Below are 16,481 nucleotides of genomic sequence, written 5' to 3' on the forward strand. Positions count from 1 at the left end.
GATGTATTTGCATAATGTCCTGTGTGTCAACATTATGCATCCCAGGAGAAAAATGAGTTAGTTCAGGTTGGAGTGGTGCTTTTCCCTCTCTCTCCTTTGGGGATCATAAAATAATATTCAGGGCTTTCATCCAGTTAAGAAATATTTAGTTGATACTAATTGCAACAGATGTTATTTATTTTATCCAAATGCTGTTGCTGTGGATTATTTTGAAAGAAAGTGTATGCTTTTTATTTTTGATTTATGGTGATGCATTAATTTAATTAAGTGGGTTCTGGTTTAGCTGATCCTTCGTGCCTACTTAATAATAATAATAATAATAATAATAATAATAATTATTATTATTATTATTATTATTATTATTATTATTATTACCACCTCCCAGCAGCAAAAAACTGGTGGGATCACAAACCTGCAAAAGTATTGGAAAATGAGCATGCAAAGATACTGTGGGACTTCCGAATCCAGACTGACAAAGTTCTGGAACACAACACACCAGACATCACAGTTGTGGAGAAGAAAAAGGTTTGGATCATTGATGTTGCCATACCAGGTAACAGTCGCATTGACGAAAAACAACAGGAAAAACTCAGCCGCTATCAAGACCTCAAGATTGAACTTCAAAGACTCTGGCAGAAACCAGTGCAGGTGGTCCCGGTGGTGATCGGCACATTTGGTGCCGTGCCAAAAGATTTCAGCCAGCATTTGGAAACCATAGACATTGACAAAATCATGATCTGCCAACTGCAAAAGGCCACCCTGCTGGAATCTGCGCACATCATCCGAAAATACATCACACAGTCCTAGACACTTGGGAAGTGTCCGACTTGTGATTTTGTGATATGAAATCCAGCATATCTATCTTGTTTGCTGTGTCATAAATAATAATAATAATAATAATAATAATAATAATAATAATAATAATAATAATAAGCGGATTACAGTATATATAAACAAATACAGGCAAACAGTCAATGCCTTGTTACAATACAATGAGACACACATACACAAATCAAGGCAAAGGCTTCTCCTTTCATTTCCAGCTCTGGAAGCGATGCTCATCTCTGGCATTGAGTGAAGAATTCTCCATTTCCAAGCCGAGGAGCCTGCATTGTCACCGCCTAGTCATGTGATTGCTTGGAGTGTCTTTATGCCTTTGCCACCGAAATCTAGTCACATTTGCATGTTTTTGAACTGCTAGGTTGGCAGGAGCTAGAGCTGGCAGTGGGAGCTCACCCAGTCCTGTGGATTCAAACTGCCGACTTTCAGGTCAGCAGTTCAGCAGCACAAGAGTTTAACCCATTGCATCCCAATAAAGCTGATTTCCAATCTTCTTCCTCTTTTGTAGAAACGAGAAGGGCTACTCCAGACAGCCCATGTCACAGAGGAACTTACCACCACCACAGAGTAAGTACAGAAATTCATATTGGTTTACCACTGTATGGCTAACTTATACTTATTTTTAAAATGTAGTTAGAACTATTATCTCTGCATTATGCAAAATTGGATGCTTGGTGTTGATACACACCTGGGGCTATGCATGGCATGTTCTTGCCCAGAATCTGTTAACATAGCAACTCTTAATTGCATTTAGTAAAAACAATCTGAATCTTTTTATTCCCTTTAAAAACGCAACACACTCATACTTTAAGTTACTCTGCCTCGAGTGTGTATTTTCTATAATGACTTGTCTTTCAAGGAAACTGTATTTCAGAGATACTGGCACATATTCTAGAAATCAGACAACTTCAGTTGTAAAAACATCAGGGGCATAGCTTAAGGCAGGAATTGATCTGAGGGCGTTACAATAGAGTTTATTAAAGAATGAAGGGGTGGCCACTTGGACCCCTTCCACACAACTGAATAAAATCCCACATTATCTGCATTGACGTGGAATATATAGCAGGGTGGACTCAGATAACCCAATTCAAAGCAGATATTGTGGGATTTTGTGCCTTGATATTCTGTGTGTGAAGGTCCTTTGGTTCTATCATTCTGGTAACAAAATGTTTTGGGCCAAAATCGACTACAAGCCGGATCAAATATTGAAGACCTGTGACAAGCACACACAATCAAAACATAATACAACCACTTGTAGTCATCCTATGTTGTAGACATTGTACATGGTCAGCATCTCTAAACATCATTTCATAAATGTGTAAGTACAGCCCTTTCTTGGTTCTGTGGGGCCGACTGTAATTGAATATTGCAAAAAACCACAATGTAAGCCTCAATATTTACCTTTTAATGACAATACAGCAAATTATATACTCAATTTGACATAATATGTACTGTCTCATAAGTGCCAAGTATCCAATGATGTGCCAGTGTAGAATCTGATGGTGGGACTCTTCTGTCTATAATGTTTCATATTTTTTTTTGCAACATTTGGATGTAAATCTTAAACACATAAATAAAATATACAAAGCAGTTAGAAATGCATAGGATTTATCTTTTTGTTTCATCCTAAAGCAATAACTGAAAACCTTGCTACTTTACTCGAGGTGAAAGAGGCCTACTTATTATTCTTAGCAACTGTAATTCCTCTCCTCCCTCATTGGCCCCTTCTACACTATCCTTGTATCCCAGGATCTGATCCCAGGTTATCTGCTTTGAACTGGATTATCTAAGTCTCTACTGCCATATAATCTGGGATAAGTAGGTGATCTGGTATAGGACAGTGTAGAAGGGGCCATTGTTCCTCTCTTTCTCAACTCAGCTGGCAAGTACAGCTGCTCCCTTGGTTTATCTTCAATAGGACAAACCTGTAACTTGTAGGAGTAACCCAGGCAGTATCAATAGTTAGAATAATGCATGAAATAAAATCAGATACAATCCTCTTTTGGGCTTTGTGCTTTCCTTAAAAATGTGTAGCAACATTGGTTTTGCATTTGGAGGGGGAAGATTACTTATTTAAGTTTGAACTCTTAGTAAGCATTTTCTTAAAACTCTGGTTTGCAGGATGATGATGGGAAGATTTGGTAAGTAAAAGACTTAAACTGGATTTTGAAGGAAGTTATTTTTCTGTTGCTAATAGAGTAAAATTTTATTATCTGCCTTGTATTGCCTTTTGTCCTTGGTCATGATGGAAGATTGAGATCCCTCCAGACCATCTTAGCTGACAACAGTTAAATGGAGACCTGTGACCCTTAACATTGTGACTTTCCTCTGTCCGTATTATTTTTATTATTATTTTGTGAATTTTGATTTTTTTTATACCCTGTAGTGTGGCCAACACAGCAACCCCTGAATATGTTCCTAATTGTATTCTAGGTATATAAAAAAGATTTTTTTTAAAAAATGTAGCTAGAAACCATTGCATTATATCATGCAATGTAACCCTTCAGTGAGACCCCTGCTCTCTTGGGTTCCTTTAAAGTTTTGCCTATCTTGCTTTCATGAACTCTCACTGACGATTTATACTTGTATTGTGATGCATTGCATTATATTCTGAAAAATAAAGTCCTCACTCCTTTTCTTCCTTAAACTAGAGCGAGATGCTTTTGATACACTCTTTGACCATGCTCCAGATAAACTAAGTGTAGTAAAAAAGGTAAAGTTTTCTTTGCAACTAATGGGCAAGTGGGAGAGATCCTTCATTCTTTATGGATAACAAGGGGTTGTTTTTGTTAGCCTTAGTCTCCTGCCTTGTGAATGAGAAATACTGCAATGGGTTTTTGAATTTTCTATTGATGTTATTTTAAAATGAAGTATTGATATAACAGGGTGGCCTTGCTGAATGTTAGCGTGCATATTCATGTACTCTACCACCGCCTTCCCTGTAAATAAGTCCGCATTTCTGTCCTGTTCATGGTTAAACATGTTTTGGACATTTTCGACTGAAAATTTCACACACGGCTTGAAGGAGCCTGTATAACACACCGTGGAGATCAGTCCATAACTCAGTGTTTTAAGGCAAATTTGTCTATGCTTAAGATTCCATATGAAAATGCTTTGAACTTCAGTTAGAACAACTCTACCTGACCCTTTGAAGAGCCACTCATACTACAACTGGACACCACTTTCATGATTCTGAGACAATTTTTTCTGCAGTTTAACTTGCGTGGTGCTCATATGATACGTACATTGACCTTTCAATAGGTTGACCCTGTTTTTTGGGTCAGTTTTTCAACTAATATTTCTAGACTTACACATGAGTATATACAGTAGTTTACAATTCAGATAGTTTTCTTACTGTTTTAAGTCTCGCTGCTTGAAAAGTGCAAATATGCATTGCATAAGAATTTTTTAGACATCCTTGGAGTGTACCGGCTTTTTGTTCACATGTAGAGAATGCTTACGGTGCCTGTGATAACAACAGAAAAGGAAAGCAAAGCAATGTTGGGTGAAGTGGTTCCTGTTTAATTGAATTCCAAATTTAAGAAAAATAGTAAAAGACCGTAATAAACAATGGAAGTGATGAACAGTGCTGATTTTGTATTGTAATATGCCTAGCTATTAGTTACTTATTTTCTCCTTTGGTCACCTTTTTTTTTTAGTCTCTAATCACTTTTGTAAACAAACACCTCAACAAACTGAACTTGGAGGTGACAGAATTAGAAACGCAGGTAAGATATAGTAGCAATGCTGAGAGCCGTATTATATGTTTAAGCACATATACTATTTGTATTATATGTTTAGACACATATGCTATTTTGAACTTCCTTTGAAGAGTGTTCTTAAAATTCAGTTGGCCCAAAGAGCTGACCTTTTGGAATTCTGCCCCATCATCCTTTATACTGGTAACAACTGTTTTTATACTTGCTTTTGGTAGTGTAACAATTTTGTTTAAAGTTGGCACTTAGTTGTTAAATTATCCTTGACAAAGTAGCTTTAATGCAATATGTAAACAGCAGTTCATCAAGAAAAGGAGTCTCATCAGATTTACCTACAAGGGTAAATACGTAGTAGACATCAAAGCTAAGTGTCCTAATAAGACAAGGCTATCATGAATTTTGTTTTGTATACAGCAGCACCTTGCTATAGCCTAAGTAAGTAAATGTATTCACCTTGAGAGTACTGTATTTGAAGTTCAAGTACAATTGTGTGATTCCTTGGGAACATACTTTTTCTATTTCATTAGATTCCATTTTGTGTTTTTCCCCACTTGGATCCTAAACGGTTTAAGACTGACTTTGTCAAATGTCTGCAAACATTTAGTGGTGTTAAGTATTTTCTCTGGAACCAAGGTGCTCTTTGTCTAGAGCAGAGCTTCTGAAACTGTCACCCCAACCCCAAATTGAATCCCTTTTCCTTCATTTTGGGATTTTATTTCTTTTATTTAAGGATTTCACCTTAATCTACTTGCAGGATTTGGTTTGCAATGGGATGGGCCTTCTGTATCCATAAATTCAACCATCCATAACTTGTATGTGTATATATAGAGGGAGAGGGAGAGCAAGCAAACTATAACTTTTCCCTTTTATATAAGGGACATGGTTTACCACACACTTGTATATCATAGGATTTGAGCATCCATGGGTTTTGGTATGCACTGTGGGCCATGGAACCATAACCTAGTGGATGCTGAGGACCATTGTTTTTTTAGTTAAGTACTTTACCTTTACCTCTTTACTTTAGTCTTTATACACTTGGAATTTAGGCATGCACTAATTACTATTACTGTGATACAGTAGGTCTTCTGTATCCACAGATTTAACCATCCAATATTCAAAACAAGTTTGATTTGTATATCTGTTTTATATACAGTAGAGTCTCACTTATCCAACACTCGCTTATCCAACGTTCTGGATTATCCAACACATTTTTGTAGTCAATGTTTTCAATATATCGTGATATTTTGGTGCTAAATTCGTAAATACAGTAATTACTACACAGCATTTCTGCGTATTGAACTATTTTTTCTGTCAAATGTGTTGTATAACATGACGTTTTGGTGCTTAATTTGTAAAATCATAACCTATTTTGATGTTTAATAGGCTTTTCCTTAATCCCTCCTTATTATCCAACATAATCGCTTATCCAACATTCTGCCGGCCCGTTTATGTTGGATAAGTGAGACTCTACTGTACCTGGCGTTATATAAAAAATATTGGGCAAAATCAGGTTGTAAGATGGAAAAGTTTAAGAAGCACTGGTCTAGCAATTCCTTCTGTACTTTGTTTACAAACCCTATTTGACTCCTCTTTTGGTTCTTCTGGAAGTATCACAGGTATTTGATACTTTGACTCTTCAGTTTGCAGATGGCGTATACCTCGTATTACTTATGGGCCTTCTTGAAGACTACTTCGTTCCTCTCCATAATTTCTATTTAACACCAGAGAGCTTTGATCAGAAGGTGGGTAAAAATCCCAGTGAGGCAACTTCTCTGTGCTGCATTCTATGAGCGGGCTATTTTCTACTCTTCCTTCTTTTTTATATTTGCCACTCAAACCAAAGTTTGAGCTTTCCTAATGATTGCAAATAATTGTTAACATTTCATAGTTGTGTGAAAATGTTCTGTGACACTTAGTCATGAATGTTAAACATAATGCTAATCAGTCCAGCAGCTAATAAATCCCAATAGTGCATCCAGTAGCTTTATGTTATACTGGTGTGTGTGTATGAAAGAGAGAAAAAGGGAACCCTAAAGATAAAATAACAGAAAACATGTATGTGCAGGTGTACTGTCTGTGCACTGCCATAACTTGTTGTGACATTGTACTTGATGCCTCAAAATTTAACAGCATGCTTTGGACAGTTGGCTAAATAGGGCCAAGTTTCAGGTTGGCATTTTAAAAGAAGCGAAAGTGGGACAGGCATCTCATCAGAAAATTTCCATGGATGCTTCAAAAATTTAAAGTGTGTTTTGGTTGCTGTCCAAGTAGTAGTGTTCAGTTTCAAGCTGAAAAGTTTTAATTCTAAAAGGAGTGTTCCTAGAAGGAAACGGGGCTATCATATCTCATTGAAACATCATAATAGATGGCATTCAGATGTTCATGTCAAGAATTGTAGGAGGCCTTAATGACAGGAAAATGACTTGTCTAGTTTTGATGTACTCTGTTATCTAAAAAAAGTATTCACATCCTCTGTCATGCTTATATAGGCAGAAAATGCATATTTCCCTTTATTCACAGTATTAAGCAAATAAAACATTAAACCATGGAATCATAGAATAGGATCATAGAATTTAGGGGATTTGCTTTTCTTTGGAATGGTGATGGTTAAGCATGGATTTTTGGAACAACTCAAAGGGAAAGTGTTGGCTGTTTTTATTGCCCAACTCACTGAGCTAAAGCAGTTTTAATTAAATTCTGCCCTCTCAGTGCCGTAAAAACTGTGTGTGTGTGCATGCATGAACAAAAAAACCGCCTGGATATGACTGCAGAAAGGAATTTATCTGTACTGCAATTCTGATCCAGGAAAATTATTACTGATTGCAAACAATGGACTAGGTTTTCAGCAATATACGGTTTAATCTCTACAGTTATGGTCTACATTCTGCTCGTTGTATGTTTCTTCATTTATCATGAATGAGGCCTTCAAGTTTGCATGGGCATTGTTTATTACAAATAAAATAACTACAAATTAGTTTATATATCAAGCCTCTTGAGGCAGCTAATATATTGAAGTTCTCACACTTGGCAGCATTTATTATACTTGTGCATTTCAGGTGAATCACTATCAGTTTCTGCTTGCTGGTTGCCGGAAGCCCCCTTTATTAGTTTTCCAGCTCCTCCTGAAAACGGGCATGCTACCAAATGGACATTTTCATTCAGCATCCAAAAAAATTGACATTTTCGACTCATTGGTAGCAGTGGGGGCTTATGAGACTCCCCTTTGCCCTGGAAGCCTTTCCTTTCTTCCCTTCAAAGAAGCTTGGGTGGTGCTTGTGCTTTCTCTTCTCCCAGCACCAGCAGCTTTCCAAGGCATTTTAAGGAGGCCCAGGGAAGGATGACCTGGAGCTCAGTCAAGCTATGCTCCCTGGACTACCTTAAAAATCCCCCCTTTTGCCTGCAATCTTCTTTCTGCTTGGAGTTTTGCTTCCTTAAAGCTGTTTCTACTTTTTACTCTAGAGGAAATGTATATTTCTCTTTTTGTTTTCTAGGATTACTATTATTAATAATAATCTTTTAGAAATATTTTCTGAAGGAGAGGAAGGGAAGGAGAAAAAGAAGCTAAAAGGGTGAAAGCTCCCAAACGTGGGCACGTCCACCGCACTCACCATCCCTCAAGTCCCCAACTCCCAGTCAGTCCCACTAAATAAAAATAATCAAGAAAATAAAGTAAAATCAAAAAGATTTAGCTGTGATGCCAAATAGGGGAGGAGGAGCTGGGATCGGTTCCCGCTTGCTTTCGTGTCGGGTGGGTTTTTGTGCTGGGAGGGCCCTTACCATTACGAGCCCCCAAAATACCGAAGGAACTGAAGGAAACAGAGGAAACAAAATCTTCGCACAAGTCTAGCATTCACATAATTTGGCAACTAAACTATGCATCTATTTCATGTCATACTGCTTTTCCTGAAATTTACCTGTTTCAGATATGGCAGGGACATGTGTTTTCTGTTTAATGTTCCTATTTGCATATAAATGACTTCTTGCCAATAGAAAGCTAGCTTGCCATCAGCCTAGCATGCTAATTTTCCAAATGCTGGGCTTTAAAAAATATTCACAATATTCATCATATGTTTATTTGAGTACCACCTACAGGGTGATACCAAAAGACATTTCTGAACCTGTCACCTTTGTTTTGAGACAGTCTAAGATGTAGTTTGGGAGCAGCCAAGTTGTTTTAGTTTCCAGCACATGCTCTACATGAATCGTGCAAACTGAACATTATGACATGTGAAAATAGTGGCCAGTGGAGACAGATGAACTAGTTCTAAAAAGGGTAAGTGATCTTGCTAAAACAGACAAATCATTTGTTGTGTGAACTCACTTAAGGTCCCCGTGGAAAATGCTTCCTGGTAAGTGCAGGCTATGCTTTGCAAGGGGAAAAGAAGAGACAGATTTTTCTTTACATTGCATTAAAAAAAATCTAATTGGAGTCTACTTTGTGATTTTGTTTTCAGGTTCACAATGTTTCCTTTGCTTTTGAACTGATGCAAGATGGGGGACTGAAGAAGCCAAAGGCTCGACCAGAAGGTAGTACTCAGAAATATGAGTCTAGATTAGACAATCATATGTTCAGCCATTTATTTATGTATGGAACGTATATCCCATCATTCTCCGAAAGCACCCATGTGTGTTTTTGTTCATGTGTGCATAGGTATAGGGTATGGGAGAGCAAAGATGTAGTTCCAACAGATTAAATGAGGGTATTACCGACCTCCAATTTTCATTCAGTACCCAAATTTCCATCATTGTAATTAATGTGCGACATCAGTTGAATATTTGGAACTACAGTTCAGCCATCCAAACACAGGCAAAGGTGCCAAAGAAATGCCTCAAACTTTTAGAGCCAAGGGCTGGTTCAAGGTCTGTCAGACTTTTGGGAGGCCTGACTATAGTTTGAAGAAAACATGAACGAATTCTTATGCACACTGTTGTTTATTCGTTCAGTCGCTTCCGACTCTTCGTGACCTCATGGACCAGCCCACACCAGCGCTTCCTGTTGGCCGTCACCACCCCCAGTTCCTTCAAGATCAAACCACTCACTTCAAGGATACCATCCATCTATCTTGCCATTGGTCGCCCTCGTTTCCTTTTTCCTTCCATTTTCCCCAGCATCATGATCTTTTCCAAGCTTTCCTGTCTTCTCGTGATGTGGCCAAAATATTTCATCTTTGCCTCTAATATCCTTCCCTCCAGTGAGCAGTTGGGCATTATTTCCTGGAGTATGGACTGGTTGGATCTTCTTGTAGTCCAAGGCATTCTCAGGATTTTCCTCCAACACCAAAGTTCAAAAGCATCATTCTTCCTTCGCTCAGCCTTCCTTATGGTCCAGATCTCGCATCCATTGGTTACTACGGGAAATACCATTGCTTTAACTATGCAGACCTTTGTTGCCAGAGTGATGTCTCTACTCTTCACTATTTTATTTTATTTTTTATTTATTTTATTTTATTTCACCATTGCTCTCCTCCCAAGAAGTAAATGTCTTATGATTTCCTGTCTGCCCTATGCACACTGCACATATCTTATTTGTACCGCAAAAACCACAAAAAGAACAATACAATATTTAAAATGAAGAACAATTTTAATCAATATAAACTAACTTACCAGTATTTAAATGGGAAATGTGGCCCTGTTTTTGGCTGATGAGATAGTCAAGTCAATTAAGTTTGTTGTTGTCGTGTGCCTTCAAGTCATTTCAGACTTAGGGCGACTCTAAGTCTAAAGTTTAGGACAGGGGAAATGACCTTGGAGGGCCCGCAGGACTTAGTTTGGGGGTCTTTGTTTTAGGCTTTGACAATTTACAATGTCCCACACTATGTCAGGGGGAAGAATTCTTACTTGATGGGCAATGCTTTCATCTTTCATTATTGCCACCTCCCTGTGTGGAAGTATCCGAACAATTGGTTCTGGTTTCAGATACCTGTAAGAGCATTTCATGATCGCTGTGGTGCTTTTCTGCATCTATTGTGCTCCATTTTCCAAATATTAAGAAATATAAAGGGTATACTAAAGTTGGATTTTCTGTCCATGTTTTTTAGATTATTTCTCTTGTTTCTAATAGGCTTCTTAAGCTTATATAAAAGCATGTTTTATTTAAAAAAATTCTTCTTGAGATAACAATTAGAGATGGGTATTTAATAATATGCATTGTCACACACAGTTACAATAAGATCCTCTTTATTTTTCCCCTAGTGAAAATGAGGATGGTCCAAAGTCCAAGCAGGGAAGGGGGAGTGTGCCTCATCCCATAAATTCAGTGCAATTCCCTTTTTCAAGGATGCTTGGTGATACATTCTCATTGCTGTGGCTTATATTGGACCAAAAAACAAAAATGCAAAGGCCAGTTCAGCTTTCAGGGTAGTCCAGAAAATATTCCTTCAAAGCTCTGCCAAAGAGGTTGAGAAAGTCAGGGTTTCTTTGTACTACAGCTCCCAAAATCTCCAACCAGCATGAAAGTAACTGTATTTAAGGATGTTTCTGTTTGGATTGATTGAGTAGGATTAAACTGAATATGTGATTATTTTCCTTTAGTTGTCAGACTTTTATCTCCATCTGGCCTGCATCAGCTATATCAAATCAAACCTTTATTCCGGTCATAGACCAGCATAAGGAGAGTAGGGTATAGTCTCATAAAAGCGTAATAAATTAAAATCAGCTATACGCAAGAGCAGTTTAGTTTTTTTAAAAACAAACACATGGGCAGCCATTTCTGAAATTTCTGGATTGCTATCTTGAGCTTCCAATTTGATCCATTACAAATGGAGGGTGTATTTTATTTTCACAATCATTAATCCCACCATTATATTCCCTATTTCACTGTGCCTATACTTACAACAAAAACCACTGATAATATTCAGAAGAGATGGTTATGTTAATCTATTTAACATAAAAAGATATAAAGGAAGTAGAATTCAAGCCAAGATCAAATGGCTGGCCATAGATCCAGGTGGGCCAAATGTGGCCTTGCTCCAGGTGGCCAGCTGTAAATAAGGGAGTGTTTTTTTTGTGATAAGGGAGTTAAAAAAATCTTAGGCAATCTTAATTATTCAGTTTTCACAAGTCTATGGAAAAGGCAGTTAACTAATATGAGAAATCTCTTTTCGGCTCATGGGTAGAATAGCATTCATTTGACATTCTTACGCCAATTGTTCTGACGAGAGTTTTGAGTTGTGCTTGAGGTTTCTCTGACAGATGGTATCAGGGGAGTTGTGGAACATTTTGTTTTGCTGTTTAGGAATCAGAAGACTTGTTTTTCATATTCTAAAAGAGGAGCTATTAAAACAACCTAAAATGTCTTTTTTTCCCCTTATCCCACAGATGTTGTCAACTTGGATCTGAAATCTACCCTAAGGGTTTTGTACAACTTATTCACGAAATACAAGAATGTTGAGTGATTTGCAAGGCTCCTGAGATGCTGTGGATCTTCACAGCATCGTTTTGCAGGGAGAGAAGAAGTGGGGGGAGAGAGGAAATCACCTTTTCTTTCACTTCCTCTTGTGCCATATTTTGTATTCCCTCATGCATGGTGGTGTCCCTTCCTTCATTACCATTCATTACCATTTTCTCCATGTAATTCTTTATGCTCTAAGTCCACTCCGTGCCTTTGAAAATATAGTTTCATTTATTGGAATATCCACATTGTTTGTTTGGTGACAGAATGATCTCTCGTGTGTTGTACTCTTACCGTGTTTACCCGAAAATAAGACATCCTCTGAAAATAAGACCTAGTAGAGGTTTTGGTGACTTGCCAAATACAGCCTCAGTGCGTCTTCCTTGGTGGAGGAGGAAGGAGCAAAATAAGATATCCCCTGAAAATAAGACCTAGTGTGTCTTTGGGAGCAAAAATTAATATAAGACACTGTCTTATTTTTGGGTAAACACGGTAGATATTGCAGTTATAATTCATTCTAATAGCAACAAGAAGTTGTGGCCAAAGAAATGCACCATGATGCTGTTTGTCTGAAGGGATGCGGGGAGAAAAGATTTACTTCCAAGTTCTTCTGTCATTAAAACATTAATAACTTTAGGCACATCACCTTCAATCCTACATAGGTTATATGGGGATAATAACACTGTCCTACCTTACCGAGTCATTACAAGGATTAGTGAGATAATGCAAATGAGGTGTTTTGATCATTTTTAACATGACATATGGATGCTAAGCCATAATATTTTCCTAGGTTTTTGAATATAAAGTAGACCTATAACACCTGGGATAAATAAAGGTTGGCTTGGGTGTGGCATTTGGTTTTTTCCTAAGCTCTGAAGGTAGAAAATGGTGAAAAGCAATTTGGGAACAATGCAGATTTAAGAAGGATGAATCCATCTCTTGTGTCCACATTTCACACATACTGAAGTGATATCATTTTGGTTGTCCCTAATTTCAAGATATGTTGTTTTTGTACTCATGAAGCCCTTGCACAGTGTCTTTTATATGTGGCCTTTGTTTCATTTGTATTTGTTTCCTTTCAGGACTGACCTTACTCTTCTGATTGTCTGTGGGAAGCATTGCCTTCCTTTTTGTGTTGTTATCCTAATACCATTGAGTATTACTTCCCCTGAATGTACTGTGAAACACAGATGGAAAAGCTGCCTGATTTGAATAAAGCCAGTCTTCTTTTACCTTCCCTGTCTCTCTGTTTTTTCTTCCTGAAGGGAGATTGGGGTATCTGGTGGCATTGCTGTTTATTGTTTATTTATTGTTTTTCTAATCTGGAATTTTTATTATAATGTGTATGTTACTGTCATTTTATACTTTTGATGTTCATGAAGAAATTGTGGCACTGAATGTTTGCCATTTATATGTATGTTAACTGCCCTGTGTCCCTCTGAGGGGAGAGGGCAGACTAAAAATAAAGTTTTCAAAATACATTATTATTATTATTATTATTATTATTATTTATTGTATGACACAGCAAACAAGATAGATATGCTGGATTTCGTTTCACAAAATCACAAGTCGAACTTCCCAAGTGTCTAGGACCGTGTGATGTATTTTCAGATGATGCTCGCAGATCCCAGCAGGGTGACCTTTTGCAGTTGGCAGATCGTAATTTTGTCAATGTCTATTGTTTCCAAATGCCGGCTGAGATCTTTTGGCACGGCACCAAATGTGCCGATCACCACCGGGACCACCTGCACTGGTTTCTGCCAGAGTCTTTGAAGCTGAATCTTGAGGTCCTGATAGTGGCTGAGTTTTTCCTGTTGTTTTTCGTCAATGCGACTGTCACCTGGGATGGCAACATCAATGATCCAAACTTTTTTCTTTTCCACAACTCTGATGTTTGGTGTGTTGTGTTCCAGAACTTTGTCAGTCTGGATTCGGAAGTCCCACAGTATCTTTGCATGCTCATTTTCCAATACTTTTGCAGGTTTGTGATCCCACCAGTTCTTTACTGCTGGGAGGTGGTACTTGAGGCATAAGTTTCAATGAATCATTTGGGCCACATAGTTGTGCCTCTGTTTGTAGTCTGTCTGTGCGATTTTCTTACAGCAGTTGAGGATATGATCAATGGTTTTGTCAGTTTCCTTGCACAGTCTGCATTTTCCATGCAAGAAACTTTCCATGCAATGTTTTGTTGTGCCAGCTGTCAGCTCTAGTTAGTAGTGCGGTTTTCTTGTACTGGTTTTTTGTCTGCTGTGCTTTGAGGAGTTTCTGATTTTTGACTTCAATCAAGGCAGGTTCTTTACATATTCTGCCAGGGCATGTTCTTCTTCTTTGACTGCTTGTTTTACTTGTAAGAGTCCTCTGCCCCCTGATCTTCTAGGCAGATATAGCCAGTCAACATCACTGCGAGGGTGCAGTGCATCATCATCATCATTATATTATTATTATTATTATATTATTATTATTATTATTATTATTATTATTTGTATTTCACCCAATCTCCCTGAGGGGACTCAGAGCATATACCAGCAAACACAGACATAAGGCAAACATTCAATCCCTAGAAACAACAAACACAGATAAAGGTAAAGGCTTCCCCTTCCAGCTCTGAGGAATGGTGCTCATCTTCGGCTCTGGGGGGTGGTACTCATCTCCATTTCTAAGCCGAAGAGCCTGCATTGTCCATAGACACCTCCTAGGTCATGTGTCCAGCATGACTGCATGGAGCAGCGTTAACCTTCCCGCTGAGACAGTACCTATTGATCTACTCACATTTGCATGTTTTCAAACTGCTAGGTTGGCAGAAGCTGGGGTTAACAGCAGGAGCTCACCCTGTCCCACGGATTTGAACCACCAACCTTCTGGTTCAGTAAGTTCAGCAACTGAGCAGTTTAACCCATTGTGCCACCATGGTGGGAAAATGCTGAAAATATAAACCATCAATATTATAGTAAACAGAGGAAGACCTATTATTTAAAAGAAAATTTAATACGTTTAACATGCATATATATCTTATGATTATTTGGTGATATTGTAACAGCACTGAGGAGATTAGATTCTATATACGCAAGAATATAGATTGGAAATAATTTGGAATTATTTCCAAATCCTACATTCTCTTACCAAAATATTTTCTTGATTTACCTTTAGAGGGAGCAACCCCATGTCTTAAAAAGCGATTCAAAAATAAGTATTTACAGGGTTTTCCCATTATCTTCAGTTTCTGCTTTCTTTGCTTCCCAGGCCTTTTGCTTCCTTCTGATGTTATCCCTTTCCCTTTAGATTCTCTTCCAACCTATTTTTAATGTTTGTCCTGACCATATGTGAAACGTTAATTTCATCCCAAACTGGACTGCCTGAAGCTTTATTCCTTGAGTAGCTGAATCTTCCCAATCCACCATAATAGCTCTGTAGGGTCAGTACCAGAAGTGTCTTTACTACAGGTGTAATACAATTAGATGTCACACTGCCACTTCCAACTAAGATTCAGGATCTTTAGCTTTGAACTTCTCTGCATAGTCTTGACATGGGGCAGGAGCAGGAATCTAATAATTGACTAGTTTCCATTTGACCTACTTATACTACTACTTTCAAAAGGCAAAGGAAAGATCTGAGTTTTTATAACCCGATCTCTGATACTTTTGGTCATATTTATGAGCTTACAACTATGCACTGTCTGTGTTTCTGAACAGATAAAAGACAGCTCTTACCTGATTGAATCCAAGCAATCTATCAGAATTCAATGTTAGCCATCAATGTTAAAAGGGCAAATTGCAATGCATGTAGCTCAGGTTGGCATTTCAAGATTTAGCAGCACAGTGATATTATGGGAAGGGATCTTTGCTTTTGTCACCAACTTATGATGAAATAACAGCCTGGAACATTTGCTTTTCTTCATTTTTAAGCTTTTGAAACTGGTTTTACTTGATGCTTACCTACACTTGTTCAAAAAACCCGGTTTGCTTAAATTTACTGTGCATGAATTTAACAAAGGTTGGCTTGTCATAGAGTCTCAATGGGTTCCAGTGCAAATGGGTGAGATGATTTTGCTCTGATTTTCTCTCTCTGCCTAAGGGGTGTGCAATTGGGCAAAAACCCGTTCCATTTCCAGTGCTCGGTTTTCAGCTTCCTCTCCCCCGTTGCATTTTTAGGGAACTTCCCAAATTCAGGAGAGGTTTCTTTTTTCATGCTGGAAAGGTTTGGTCCATTGCCACCCATGGAGGAAATTTAGAGGCTAATTTCTCCATTATTTTTAGGTCTGTCAGCCTCACTTGTAGACCACATTTACTTCTGCAAGCCTGCCAAGTTTCAGAATGTTTCACCAATACACTATTTTTTTGAAAATTTTAAAAAGTTTTTACCATAACATGTTTTTTAAAAAGAACCAAAAGAGGGGGTTCTGGGAATTGAAGTCCGAAGCACACACCACAAGAGGAGAGAAGAATGAAAACAGTCAACCAGGCTTTTCTTTGGCTGAGAAAGAAAGTGAGACAGACACACACACACACAGAGAAACCTCAGCCCCCATCATGCCCCGA

The 16,481-nt window shown here is 38.0% G+C and overlaps 1 protein-coding gene across 2 annotated transcripts in view; it reads left to right on the forward strand.

The window, feature by feature from the left end:
- The window catches only part of parvb (parvin beta), a 62,065-nt gene extending 48,887 nt beyond the window's left edge, over positions 1 to 13,178 (forward strand). For both annotated transcript variants that reach the window (XM_003221434.4, XM_008111420.3), the window contains exons 7-13: positions 1,349 to 1,407; positions 2,962 to 2,981; positions 3,492 to 3,553; positions 4,500 to 4,568; positions 6,197 to 6,298; positions 9,011 to 9,083; positions 11,874 to 13,178. In XM_003221434.4, coding sequence (XP_003221482.1) covers positions 1,349 to 1,407; positions 2,962 to 2,981; positions 3,492 to 3,553; positions 4,500 to 4,568; positions 6,197 to 6,298; positions 9,011 to 9,083; positions 11,874 to 11,950 — 462 coding nt within the window. In that variant the 3' untranslated portion in view covers positions 11,951 to 13,178. The remainder of the gene's footprint in view (positions 1 to 1,348; positions 1,408 to 2,961; positions 2,982 to 3,491; positions 3,554 to 4,499; positions 4,569 to 6,196; positions 6,299 to 9,010; positions 9,084 to 11,873) is intronic.
- Positions 13,179 to 16,481: the final 3,303 nt, after the last annotated feature.

Source organism: Anolis carolinensis, chromosome 5 (genome assembly GCF_035594765.1).
Source record: "Anolis carolinensis isolate JA03-04 chromosome 5, rAnoCar3.1.pri, whole genome shotgun sequence".
NCBI lineage: Eukaryota > Metazoa > Chordata > Lepidosauria > Squamata > Dactyloidae > Anolis > Anolis carolinensis.